This window comes from Sphaerodactylus townsendi, linkage group LG15 (assembly GCF_021028975.2).
Source record: "Sphaerodactylus townsendi isolate TG3544 linkage group LG15, MPM_Stown_v2.3, whole genome shotgun sequence".
Taxonomy (NCBI): domain Eukaryota; kingdom Metazoa; phylum Chordata; class Lepidosauria; order Squamata; family Sphaerodactylidae; genus Sphaerodactylus; species Sphaerodactylus townsendi.
This window is the reverse complement of record NC_059439.1, coordinates 35,056,878-35,070,164: the sequence shown is the minus strand read 5'-3', so window position 1 is coordinate 35,070,164 and position 13,287 is coordinate 35,056,878. Positions and strand designations below refer to the sequence as shown.

Here is a 13,287-nt window from a genome sequence, read left to right as displayed (position 1 = left end):
TGCCCTGGTGTTGCCCCCAATATTTCCCTTAAGAACATAAGAACATAAGAACTAGCCTGCTGGATCAGACCAGAGTCCATCTAGTCCAGCACTCTGCTACTCGCAGTGGCCCACCAGGTGCCTTTGGGAGCTCACGTGCAGGAGGTGAAAGCAATGGCCTTCTGCTGCTGCTGCTCCCGAGCACCTGGTCTGCTAAGGCATTTGCAATCTGAGATCAAGGAGGATCAAGATTGGTAGCCATAGATTGACTTCTCCTCCATAAATCTGTCCAAGTCCTTTTTAAAGCTATCCAGGTGAGTGGCCATCATCACCTCCTCTGGCAGCATATTCCAAACAACAATCACACGTTGCGTGAAGAAGTGTTTCCTTTTATTAGTCCTAATTCTTCCCCCCAGCATTTTCAATGAATGCCCCCCGTAAAATTGGTGCACCTGGTAGTTATTAGGAGTTGGTGCAAAGTGCTGTCGAGTCACAGCTGCCTTACGGTGACCCCATAGAGTTGTCAAGCCAAGAGATAACCGGAGATAGTCTACCAGCCTCTGTATAGCAACCTTGGAATTCCCAAGTGGTCTCCCTTCCAAGCCCTAACCAGGGCCGAGCCTGCTTAGCTTCCAAGACGTGACGAGATCAGGCTACCGTGGGTCTTATTTTAGTTTTATTTATTTACATGCCACATTTATATCCTACCCATTCCTGGCCAGGGCTAGGCTCAGGGCAATGTACACACATAGTGGAAACATTCCATGGATAAAAATAGCACAAAACTCATTAACAACTAAGCGGTTACTCAGATGGCAAGCACCAGCATAAACCTCTGGAAAACCACCCATCCCACCCCGATACGGTCTCCTGCTAAGGGAACTGTCTAAAGGTGGGCAGAGTTCCTTACTTTTTGATAGGAGGGACGATGCAGAATGACAGCATAGTTGATGGATAGTTGTCGGGAGGATGACAGACAGAGGTGTATCTAGGGCAGTGATGGCGAACCTTTTCGAGACCGAGTGCCCAAACAGCAACCCAAGACCCACTTATTTATCGCCAAGTGCCAACACGGCAATTTAACCTGAATACTGAGGTTTTAGTTTAGAAAAAATGGTTGGCTCCGAGGCGTGCGTTACTCGGGAGTAAGCTTGGTGGTAGTCGGTGGCTTTGCTTTGAAGCAACCGTGCAACTCTTCCAACGGGTGAATCACGACCCTAGGAGGGTTTACTTAGAAGCAAGCCTCGTTGCCAGCAACCAAGCTTACTACCAGGTAAAGAATCACACTTTAGTTCTTCCCATGAAAATCAGTGGGGTTTAACAGCACTTAACAGGGTTACCTACACTGCTTCCCCAAAACTAGGTCTTAGGTTTAATGTTAATAATCGAGCCCAGCGCCCCAGGCCAGCCTAGATGTGGGGGGGGGGGCACTCTGTTTGCGTGCACTCTGTGTGCATTCCGCACATGCAGAATAATGCACTTTCAATCCACTTTCAATGCACTTTGCAGCTGGATTTTACTGTGCGAAATAGCAAAATCCACCTGCAAACAATTGTGAAAGTGGATTGAAAGTGCTTTAATCTGCACGTGTGGACTCTGTATTACAGCATCGGATTTCGAATCATCTTTTTGCTGTGAATCCACTGAGCAGCCACAGTCTCCCATTTGCAATAATGGGATAACAACGAAGACCTGCTGTACAGGGCTGTTGTGCATCCAGTTTTGTGGGCAACTTCCAAATAAACACATGCATAGGCTTGTGTCCATCCAGCATTGGGTTAATTAAATAATAAGAATTATTGTGTGTGTGTGTGTGTGTGTGGCTTTGGCGGGCGCACCGGAGTAGCCGCAATTTAACATGTAGCTTGATGGCACCAAGCAGCAGAAACTTCAAAGCTGCTGAACCTGCGTGGAAACTGACCTGTCACCGCAAAGAGAAAGGGGAAGTACTCCGGTGGTGCCTTCGACCAATCAGAAGCGTCGGCGACAGCCGTTGAAACATTCTCAGCCAATGAGTATCGCTGTTTGGGGGCACTCTGTGTGCATGCCCACAGAGAGGGCTCTGAGTGCCACCTCTGGCACCCGTGCCATAGGTTCGTCACCAATGATCTAGGGAAAATGTACCCCAGTGCAATACCTGACTATCCCCACCCCTAGTATAGCTGGCCGCCCTCCCCCATCACGACCAAACAACTTTTTTTGCACCAGGTCATCAGGGAAGGAGGAAGGGTATGTGTGTGTGCGGGGGGGGGGGGTGATTTTCCACCCTCCACGTGACTAAATGGCTGCAGCCCGAAACATTTGACCCCACAAGTCCCCCTGGGCGGTACACCCCTGCCGACAGAGTTAGGGTAGACGAGTGGTCTTAACTATTTATAAATCACGAAGCCAACCCACCTGCCGTATCTAACAGTGGAACTTACAACTTTATTTTGAGACTGTCGTTTTGCTGCAGCGGAGGCTGCGCTCTTCTGGAAATAAATCTTTCCCTCCCCCCACCCCCAAATCTTTGCACTTTAAATTTGGAGAGCATTTCCACGTGAATGTGCCTAGAACTGAGTCGTCTGTTAAGCCAATGGGGTGTCGTTTTGGACTGGAGGGTGGCGTTGCTGGGTTCGAATCCTTACTCGGTCAAGGAATGTTTCTGGGTGAACAATAGGTCAGCAGCTCTTTCAGACTAGCTGACCGCACAGGCTTGTTGTGAAGATAGAATGAAGAAGGAAGGATCATGTATGCCAGTGATGGCGAACCTTTTCGAGACCGAGTGCCCAAATTGCAACCCAAAACTCACTTATTTATCGCAAAGTGCCAGCACGGCAATTTAACCTGCATACTGAGGTTTTAGTTTAGAAAAAACGGTTGGCTCCAAGGTGCGCGTTAGTCGGGAGTAAGCTTGGTGGTAGTTGGTGGCTTTGCTTTGAAGCAACCGTGCAATGTTTCAAATGGGTGAATCACAACCCTGGGAGGGTTTACTCAGAAGCAAGCCCCATTGCCAGCAACTGAGCTTACTCCCAGGTAAAGGATCGCACTTTAGTTCTTCCTTTGAAAATCAGTGGGGTTTAACAGTACTTAACAGGGTTACCTGCACTGCTTCCCCAAAACTAGATCTGAAGTTTAATGCTAATAATCTCCCTGAAATAATTACACTAATTACACTGAGGGCCTGGCGGGGGAAGGGGGAGAGGTGGGGGGGAGAGGTGGGGGGGAGAGGGATGCTCCTCTCCCTTTCCTGTCAGTTGGTCGGGGGAAGGGGAAGGGGGAGGGGGAGATGATGGCACGCGTGCCCACAGAGAGGGCGCTGAGTGCCGCCTCTGGCACCCGTGCCATAGGTTCGCCATCACAGATTTATGCTGTGCTAATCTCTTTAAAGTAAGGGAGGTACAAACACAGCTAGATAGATAACAGACAGTGGCCATTCAGCCAAAAGCACTCCCCAGAAAAACAAAGGTAGCGAGGAAGATTCAAAGGCCTAGGTAACTTGGTATACGGACTAGGAGTCTACGTGTCTGACCTGCGATAGTGCGTCCATGCGCTAATGGCAATAGCGGGATCTGGGCTTGGCCCAAGTAATTCCCCTGCTCCGTGTCTTCATCGTCAAACACGTACACCCACAAGCTCTCCCGGCGCAAGTAATGTTGAAGCTCTAGCGTGACCCGTACAGGGAAAGAGCGCACGTCTCCAAAGTGAGGGTTGTTGCTGAATGGAACGATGACGGTGTCGTGATCCGGGAAGGTGAAGAACTGGTACATGGTGTATGGGCTGGGCTGGGAGCCGATCCAGCGGCTGCGCAGGCCGGCGCAGCTTTCAATCCGAATGGTGAGCTCATTCCACCCTGGGCCCAGCACCTGTGAGGGAAAGGCAGTGGCGTATTTACCTAGGGGACATGGGGTACCCTATGTCCCCGGGCGCCCCCTAGTGGAGTTGCAAAAATTTCAGGTTCATTTGTGTTTTTTTTATGTTTTTCAGTTTTTGGCCTGCAGGGGGCACAGTTTGTAGACTAGCAGCACCAAAATTTCAGAGATTTTTCAGAAGATGCTCCTGATAATACCACCCAAGTTAGGTGAGGTTTGGTTCAGGGGTCCAAAGTTATGGACTCCCAAAAGGCGTCCCCCATCCCCCATTGTTTCCAATGGGAGCTAATAGGAGATGGCGGCTTCCCGACTGAGATTCCATGCTTATTAGTAGTAATAAGAGTAGTATTTACAAAATGTATATGCCGCCTTTCTGCCCTCAGAAGGGCCACCAAAGTGACCAACCATTTACAACATAAATATTGAAAATCACATTTTAAAACCATTTACATCGACCTTCCTTCCAAACATATGTCGCAAAAAACAGTTAAAAAGCAGAACCTAAAAGGCACAAAAATAAATAACAACATTGGTCAGGAAGGAGGGAATGATAAACAAAACAACAAAAAGTCTTCACCCACTGCTTGTAATGCTTTGTGTTCAGGCAAAGGTGGTTTTAGCAAGCAAACACCCATTCATTTCAATGGAGGATTTGATTCCTCCATCAAAGTGAATGGGAACTTTAGATACCAGCAAGGAATCTTGTGATCAGATCGCTCTGTGATTGTTTATATTAAGTTTGTTTCACAACAACCATAAGGACAAGAGAACTCAACGTGCGAATCATTTCTCGCTAGGCCCCAGTTCCCCTGTCCTCACCCCGTCTTGGGAGACAGGAGCCTGTGGAACTCCTGGAGACAGGTAGCCCAAGGCTTTGGTTCTCTGGCAGTGCTGCCTCAGGATCTGCTCCATCGGGAAGCGAAGCCTCACCCAGTACTCCAGAAGGCCATAGTCCTCACCGTTGGGACCTGCAGTGATGTGGGCGAAGGTGTGGTGGGGATTGGGCAGGCAGGGTTGGAAGGTAGGGATTGCACCACAAATCCAGGAGGCAGAAGGGACAGGCAGAAATGTTGTCAGGTTTGTCGACAGCTCCACAACTAACCACAAGAGACCCCACTTGAGCGCAACATGCACCTAAGGCCTCCACAGAGCACAGGTGACGTAGACCAAACCATATCCTTTCCATTGTTCCTCTGGCTTATTGGCTGAAGTGAGCAAGAAAAAACACCTGAGGGGATGGAGGCAGGTCAGAGAGCAATATTCCGTTCCTTTCACCTGCCTGTGCTTTTTGTACATATAGATATTACACAGAGACATGTCTCCTAATTTATATGTGAATGGTGCACACACATAGAAGGCTGTGTCATGTCTACCTTATATGGGCAACAAAACCCTCATGTCTTCATCCAAAACCCTCATGTCTTCCAAAACCCTCATGTCTTCATTCAAAACCCTCATGTCTTCATCCAAAATGTAGCGATTGTGATAGTTTGGGCCTACCTCACCTGGCTATCATAAGGTCTGGTGACAGAATGTACACAAATAGCTTTAGAAGCTCGACAGTTCGGCCTTGTGTAGTGGTCAAGAGCAGCGGACTCTAATCTGGAGAACCGAGTCCGATCCCCCACTCCTCCCCTATGAGCAGTGGACTCCTTTCTGGTGAACTGGATTTGTTTCCCCGCTCCTTCACATGAAGCCTGCTGGGTGACCTTGGGCCGGTCACAGAACTCTCTCAGCCCACCTGCCTCACCAGGTGTCTGTTGTGGGGAGAGGAAGGGAAAGGAGCTTGTAAGCTACCTTGAGTCACCTTACAGGAAAGAAAAGCGGAGTGTAAATCCAAATTCTTCTCTTCGTCTTCTTCATAGCGTTTTCAGCCTCCAGGTGTGCCGCCCTAGAGCATAGGTGTCAAATTCGCGGCCCTCCAGATGTTATGATGGGAACTGTAGTCCATAACATCTGGAGGGTCGCGAGTTTGACACCTGTGGCCTAGAGGGCTCCCCGAATTACAACTGATCTCCAAATGATGGAAATCAGTTCCCCTAGAAGAAACACTTGCTTTGGAGGGTGGACTCTATGGCATTTATTATTATTATTATTATTATTATTATTATTATTATTATTATTATTATTATTATTATTATTATTATTATTATTATTATTATTATTATTATTATTATTATTATTATTATTATTTTAAATTTAGTATACCGTCCTATCCCCGAAGGGCTCAGGGCTGGGTACAGATAAAACATCAGCTAAAAACATACATATAATTAAAACAACAGTAGTATCTTAAAACATCGCCCGCGCCCTTACGAAACCCTCCTAATGTGAAATAATGAGTCCTGATGGTATTAGGGCCCATGGGGGTAAAGAGGAGGGGGCAGGGACACCCTCAGCGGCCGGTCTCTCCAAAGGCCCGGTGGAACAACTCAGTCTTACAGGCCCTGTGGAAATCCCCAAGGTCCCGCAGGGCCCGGACAGCTGGAGAAAGAGTGTTCCACCAGGCCGGCGCCAGAGCCGTGGAGGCCAGCTGCATCATTGAGGGGCCAGGGACCTCCAGTAAATTGGCCTCTGCTGAGCGCAGAGGTCGAGTTGGGACATATGGGGTAATGTGGTCCTGAAGGTACGAGGGTCCCAGGTCCTCTGAGTTCCCTCTCCTTCCATATCCTGCCGCCCAAGACTCCACCCCATATTCTCCAGGAATATCCCAATCCGGAGTTGGTAACTCTTTGGGATGGAGTCATTTTTTACCATGTAGTGCAGCCGTGGCATGCACCTGTTCCCCGCTCCCCAGCGCTTCTCCGAAGCGTAACCAGCCGACGGCCAGAACGGTGTGATCAACGGCAGAAGCGAGGCGGAGGTCGAGGCGGACGGCAGCCCTTTGCACGTACTGCAGGAACGAAGGCTCCGCCCCTACCACGTACTGGGAGGTGAAGTTGTACCGGGGCCGAGGACCATGTGCTAAGGGCGAGCAGTGGGTCTCGAAGTCGTAAAAGTCATAAGTGCAAAAGGTGGTGGGCTCTGGGTCCCCCAGCAGGCGGAGCAACTTGTCCGACAGCACCCCGCCGGAGACGTGGAGCTCAAAGAGGTTCTCGCCACGTCGCAGGCGTGGGCTCATCCCGTCAGGGTCGGGCTCTGTGGCAGCGTCGCCCTCGTTGGGTAGAAATGAAAGTGTTCTGGTCCCGTAGGCAACATCCTTCAACTGTCCTGTGGGGAGGTGAGATAAGAAAACCCATGAAGGCTGGTTCCTCTGAGCCCCATTCGAAGGCCTACCCACGTGGACACCTATTGAAAGCCAGCGTGGTGTCATGGTGAAGAGCAGGGGCACTCTAATCTGGAGAACCGGGTTTGATTCCGCGCTCTGCCACTTGAGCTGAGGAGGCTTATCTGGGGAGCCGGATTAGCTTGTGCACTCCAACACACGCCAGCTGGGTGACCTTGGGCTAGTCACAGTTCTTTGGAGCTCTCTCAGCTCCACCCACTTCACAGGGTGTTTGTTGGGGGGGGGGAGGGAAAGGAGACTGTAAGCCCCTTTGAGTCTCCTTACAGGAGGGAAAGGGGGGATATAAATCCAAACTTCTTCTTCTTCTTCTTCTTCTTCTTCTTCTTCTTCTTCTTCTTCTTCTTCTTCTTCTCTGTTCAGATGTTCAGAGGTGGTTTGCCACTGCCTTTCTTTGCATAGTGACCATGAACCCTGATCTGGGTGGCCTCCCATCCAAGTACTAACTGGGATCAACACCGCTTAGCTTCCAAGATCTGACAAGATCAAGCCAGCATGAGGCCACCCAGATCAGGGCAAGGAAAACATTCTTCCAATCAAATCCCACACGCACATACCCTCGAGTTGGCGGACGCGAGCGCTGCGCAGGTCCAGGAGTCGAGCCATGCGCTGCTCCTTCTCCTCGTGAGTCTTTCTCTCCTGCTCCGCTCGCAGCATCACGGCATCCAGCTCCCCCTTGGAAAAAGCGGCGGAAGGTCAGGCTGACGCACACAACTGGGGCAGAGGTCTAAATTCTCCTCTCTCCAACCCCTGCACAACAGTGGCGTAGGAGGTTAAGAGCTCGTGTATCTAATCTGGAGGAACCGGGTTTGATTCCCAGCTCTGCCGCCTGAGCTGTGGAGGCTTATCTGGGGAGTTCAGATTAGCCTGTGCACTCCCACACACACCAGCTGGGTGACCTTGGGCTAGTCACAGCTTCTCGGAGCTCTCTCAGCCCCACCCACCTCCCAGGGTGTTTGTTGTGAGGGGGGAAGGGCAAGGAGATTGTCAGCCCCTTTGAGTCTCCTGCAGGAGAGAAAGGGGGGATATAAATCCAAACTCCTCTTCTTCTTCTTCTTCCCTGCTTCCTACTTCGAGAACAAGACGCAGCTGAGCCTACAATTCAGACGGGTACCTAGGCCCTTTTTGGCTCCAGCCTCTCAACAGCCCCTGCACAAAGCAATGGGATGTTTCTGCTGGTCAGAGGGCAGCCCGACCATCTTGGACATTCCCTAAGCCAACCTAGGGCTGCTGTCCTTTTGTGTATTTACCAACTACACCAGAGGTCTTTGGAGGTTTTTAAAGAGAGGCTGGATGGTCCTCTGTCAGAAGTGCTTTGATTGTGTCTTCCTGCATTGCAGGGGGTTGGACTTGATGGCTCTTGGGGTCTCTTCCAACTCTATGATTCTATGAAGAAGAAGAAGAAGAGTTTGGATTTATATCCCCCCTTTCTCTCCTGCAGGAGACTCAAAGGGGCTGACAATCTCCTTGCCCTTCCCCCCCTCACAACAAACACCCTGTGAGGTGGGTGGGGCTGAGAGAGCTCCGAGAAGCTGTGACTAGCCCAAGGTCACCCAGCTGGCGTGTGTGGGAGTGTGCAGGCTAATCTGAATTCCCCAGATCAGCCTCCACAGCTCAGGCGGCAGAGCTGGGAATCAAACCCGGTTCCTCCAGATTAGATAAACGAGCTCTTAACCTCCTACGCCACTGCTGCTCATGAGGCCCCCAATGAGATGCACAGGGGCACCGGGGCACCTACCAACACATTGCTTGGCACCCACCAGGTGTTTTAAGAAACTGGGTCAGGCCAGTGAGGCTTTGGCCCAGCAGGACTTCTGATTGGCCACAAGATTTTATTAGCTGTGCAGATTTAAACAAAAAGTGCTTCAGCCGTTGCTGCTGCCATATCAAAAGTATCTTCACAGTGTGACTGAAGGCAAGCCGTGGGTATGGAAGAAAATTATTTTTCAACAATATATTAATTTCAAAAGGCATCCTGTCATTAGGTCTGCCCCCCTCCCCCCTCCCTTTCATGCCACCCCTCCCTCCCCTCCAGAGGTGGGATCCAGCAGGTTCTCACCAGCTCCCGAGAGGGGGTTACTAATTATTTGTGTGTGCCGAGAGGGGGTTACTAATTGGGTCCGCTTTTCCATCTCCACGCCCTCGCCTCCCCGAGAGGCATCTTGCCTTTGAACGTGAAGGTTCCATATAGCAATGGCGACTAATAATGTCACTCCTTGAACTGGGTTAATCCCTTTCAGGTACCGCAATTCATTGATTCTTAGCCTTTCATACCTTTTATCTCTATCAAAGAACCTGTGTGTTTCACCGTTGCTGTGTTCAGATTTGTGAGTTGGGGCATTTTCTATAATGTGATGATGATTGAGAAATGACCTGGTGCAAAACATTTTTTTTGGGGTCGTGGTGGGGTGGCTGCCCAAGGGGGGGGGATCCAACTCAGGTTTTGCCCAGGGCTCAGGTTTGCCTAGGTACGCCTCTGCCCCCTTTGCTGAGGGGGGGCTGGCGAGGGAACCTGTTACTAAAATTTTTGGATCCCACCACTGCTCCCCTCCCCCTCCTTCCACTAGGTTGGGTGGGCTATGTCCAGATGCCGGGCCCCCACCCCTCCCCTCCCTTGCATGCCACCCCTCCCTCCCCTTCTCTCCCTCTGCTAGGTTGGGTGGGCCATGTCCAGATGCCGGGGCCCCTCCCCTCCCTTGCATGCCACACCTCACTCACTCCCCTCCCTTGCATGCCACCCCTCCCTCTCCTTCCCTCCCTCTGCTAGGGTGGGTCATGCCCAGAGGGTACTAGCCAATCCGTCCTGTGCGCAGTCAGTGGCAAAGTTACAGAACCGGTGTTCACTGAGCTGAGTTCTGGAGAGCAGTTTGTTTGTGGGACAAGAACGTGACGAGCAGTCCTCAAGGGTGGCTCTCCTGTTCAAATAATATTTTGCCTGTGCATACACCGAACCCTCCCAAGCCCTGTGACCCGACTGCTTGCCGGATAACTCGTCCTTCTTTTATCACCTGGTAGTCGCGGTTGATGCGGTGTTGCAAGATCAGCATGTCCCGCGTCTTCTCCAACTCCAGTATCGTCTCCGCATGGGCCGCCTCTGTTTCGTGGAGCCTGCGCTTTAGCTGAACTTGGGCCTCCTCCTGCTGTGCTGTCTCTCTCGGCAGAAGCTCCGTGTGCGGGGCCTGCAAGAGGAAACACGTGGCAGAGAGGAAGAGGAGAAGAAGAGTTTGGATTTATACCCCACCTTTCTCTCCTGTAAAGAGACTCAAGGAGACTTACAAACTCCTTTTCCTTCCTCTCGCCATGACAGACACCTTGTGAGGCAGGTGGGGCTGAGAGAGTTCTGAGAGAACTGTGACTAACCCTTCTCCACCTCCAAATCTCCAGGTATTTCTCAACCTGGGAAGCCAACCCTACTCTACAACCTCCAGCCACGTAAAATCTACTTCCCTCACTCCCAGTACTAAATCTGGTTTCTTCCCGGTCCCACCTGGGCAGGAGGGGTTTGGTTTTCCAAGATGGCCACACTTTGGTTTTCCAAGATGGCCGCCTTCTCGTGTGAGGAGACAACCTCCTGATCGTCCTTGGTGTTCTGGGCCCGCTCCAGCAGCTGCGTTACCTCCTCCTTCAGCTCCTTGTTCCGAGCTTGTGGGAAGAGAGAGAGGTTTGGATTGAAGCGGAGGGGCTCACCGTTGGGTATGCTTTTGGTAGGCCTAAGGATTCTCCAACCACAATGACACTCTAACCACAAGCCAACACTGGTTCTCCCCAGAAACCACTCCTTGTTCTACGCAAAGGCCCTGCAAGCTGCTCGTGCAACCCACCAACTCTCTGTCTCTTGTTGGAAGTGAAGGACTTTACGCTGTTTCCTGCCTCAACCTACAGAGGGGGTTTTACTAGAGAGAGCTAGTGGCTAGATGGGGACCTAGGGATTTGACACCTTTACTCTATCATGCTGGTTCTATCCCTTTGGTGTCAGACTGATACTCTCAGGGACTTCCTTCCTTCCGGCTTCTTCCTCGACCCCTTCTCCATTCTCCTTCTTCTTCCTACCATGCCTAGAGAGAGGATGGGTGCTCCTCGCATCCATCTCCATCCAGCTAGATTAGGATAGCATAGTGACTCTATCTACCTACCTTTCTATCCAGAATGGAGTTCACTAATAAATACCCTTTTTATTAGATTAGAAACTACAACTGATTCCGACTTTCTTTTGTGTAAGCTTGCCGCACATTGGGATCCATCACGCACACCCAAGCACACGAGGTAAGGGCTTCTGCTGTGTTCTAGCCACCCGTGCCGCTCTGCTAACTACGATAAGGGGTAATCTTCAACTACCAGGAGAACTTATCCCAACATCTCTCACCTCTTTCCTCTTCCAGATGTTCCTGCAGCTGTTTCTTCTCCATCATCACCCAGCTGAGCTGTTCTTCCAAAGGAGGGCTGTTTTCCCTCTGGGGCGCCTCGTTCACGTTTTGCCGGGCAGCGTTGATGCAGCTATAGAAACCGAGCAGGAAACGGGTCCATATCTTGATCTACCACTTAACTCTTATCTGAAGGCACAACGTTTGCAAGGATAATGTCTAGAGCTTAGAGCATAGGTGTCAAACTCGTGGCCCTCCAGATGTTATGGACTACAGTTCCCATCATCCCCTGCCAGCATCATGCTGGCAGGGGATAATGGGAACTGTAGTCCATAACATCTGGAGGGCCGCGAGTTTGACACCTGTGGCTTAGAGCAGTGGTGGCGAACCTTTGGCACTCCAGATGTTATGGACTACAATTCCCAATTGGCCATTCTGGCAGGGGCTGATGGGGATTGTAGTCCATAACATCTGGAGTGCAAAAGGTTCGCCACCACGGGCTTAGAGTAACCATTTCATTCCAACTCCAAATGTGCACACCCGGCCATTTTCCTTAAAAATCCCAAATATGTTTTTCAGATGCCGACGAGACCACCATTTTTCTTTTCTCCTTTCTCCTCCAGGCACAAAAATTGGCCGTCTCTCCCCACCTTTCCTTACCTCTCTAGCAGTTTGTCATAATCTTCCTTCAGCAAGTCTCGTTCCTTCTGCAGGTCCTGGACTCTTTCCTGAAACTGGAAAAGGTTCAAATGTGCATGTCAAGTTGCCTTATACTGAGTCCATCCACGGGTCCATCATGGTCTGTATTATCAACCTAGATTCACAGCAGCTCTCCGGGGACTCAGGACTTTCATAACACCTTGTACCTGATCTTTCTAAGAACATAAGAACACGCCAGCTGGATCAGACCAGAGTCCGTCTAGTCCAGCACTCTGCTACTCGCAGTGGCCCACCAGGTGCCTTTGGAAGCTCACATGCAGGAGGTGAAAGCAATGGCCTTAAGAACATAAGAAAGAGCCTGCTGGATCAGACCAGAGTCCATCTAGTCCAGCACTCTGCTACTCGCAGTGGCCCACCAGGTGCCTTTGGGAGCTCACATGCAGGATGTAAAAGCAATGGCCATAAGAACACGCCAGCTGGATCAGACCAGAGTCCATCTAGTCCAGCACTCTGCTACTCGCAGTGGCCCACCAGGTGCCTTTGGGAGCTCACATGCAGGATGTGAAAGCAATGGCCTTAAGAACATAAGAACACGCCAGCTGGATCAGACCAGAGTCCATCTAGTCCAGCACTCTGCTACTCGCAGTGGCCCACCAGGTGCCTTTGGGAGCTCACATGCAGGATGTGAAAGCAATGGCCTTAAGAACATAAGAACACGCCAGCTGGATCAGACCAGAGTCCATCTAGTCCAGCACTCTGCTACTCGCAGTGGCCCACCAGGTGCCTTTGGGAGCTCACGTGCAGGATGTGAAAGCAATGGCCTTCTGCTGCTGCTGCTGCTCCTGAGCCCCTGGTCTGCTAAGGCCTTTGTAATCTGAGATCAAGGAGGATCCAGATTTGAAGCCATAGATCGACTTCTCCTCCCTAAATCTGTCCAAGCCCTTTTTAAAGCTAACTGGAGGTTCCAGGGATTTTTAAAGCTAACTGGAGGTTCCAGGGATTGAACCCGGGATGTTCTGCGTGACAAGCAGATGTTCCACCACTGGATATTCCACGTGGAGGCCATCAGTGGCAAACCACCTCTGAACATCTCTTGCCTTGATAACTCTATGAGGTCACCATTGATGGGTTAAAACCTGACAGCCCTTTTCAC

At 50.7% G+C, this 13,287-nt stretch overlaps 1 protein-coding gene across 3 annotated transcripts in view; it reads right to left on the bottom strand.

Annotated features, from left to right (window-relative positions):
* Window positions 1-13,287, bottom strand: part of RPGRIP1 (RPGR interacting protein 1) — a 35,718-nt gene that overhangs the window by 10,787 nt on the left and 11,644 nt on the right. For all 3 annotated transcript variants that reach the window (XM_048516409.1, XM_048516407.1, XM_048516410.1), the window contains 8 exons: window positions 12,135-12,208; window positions 11,477-11,607; window positions 10,601-10,755; window positions 10,122-10,292; window positions 7,671-7,788; window positions 6,585-7,040; window positions 4,650-4,798; window positions 3,491-3,824 (listed from right to left, as the gene is read on the bottom strand). In XM_048516409.1, coding sequence (XP_048372366.1) covers window positions 3,491-3,824; window positions 4,650-4,798; window positions 6,585-7,040; window positions 7,671-7,788; window positions 10,122-10,292; window positions 10,601-10,755; window positions 11,477-11,607; window positions 12,135-12,208 — 1,588 coding nt within the window. The remainder of the gene's footprint in view (window positions 1-3,490; window positions 3,825-4,649; window positions 4,799-6,584; window positions 7,041-7,670; window positions 7,789-10,121; window positions 10,293-10,600; window positions 10,756-11,476; window positions 11,608-12,134; window positions 12,209-13,287) is intronic.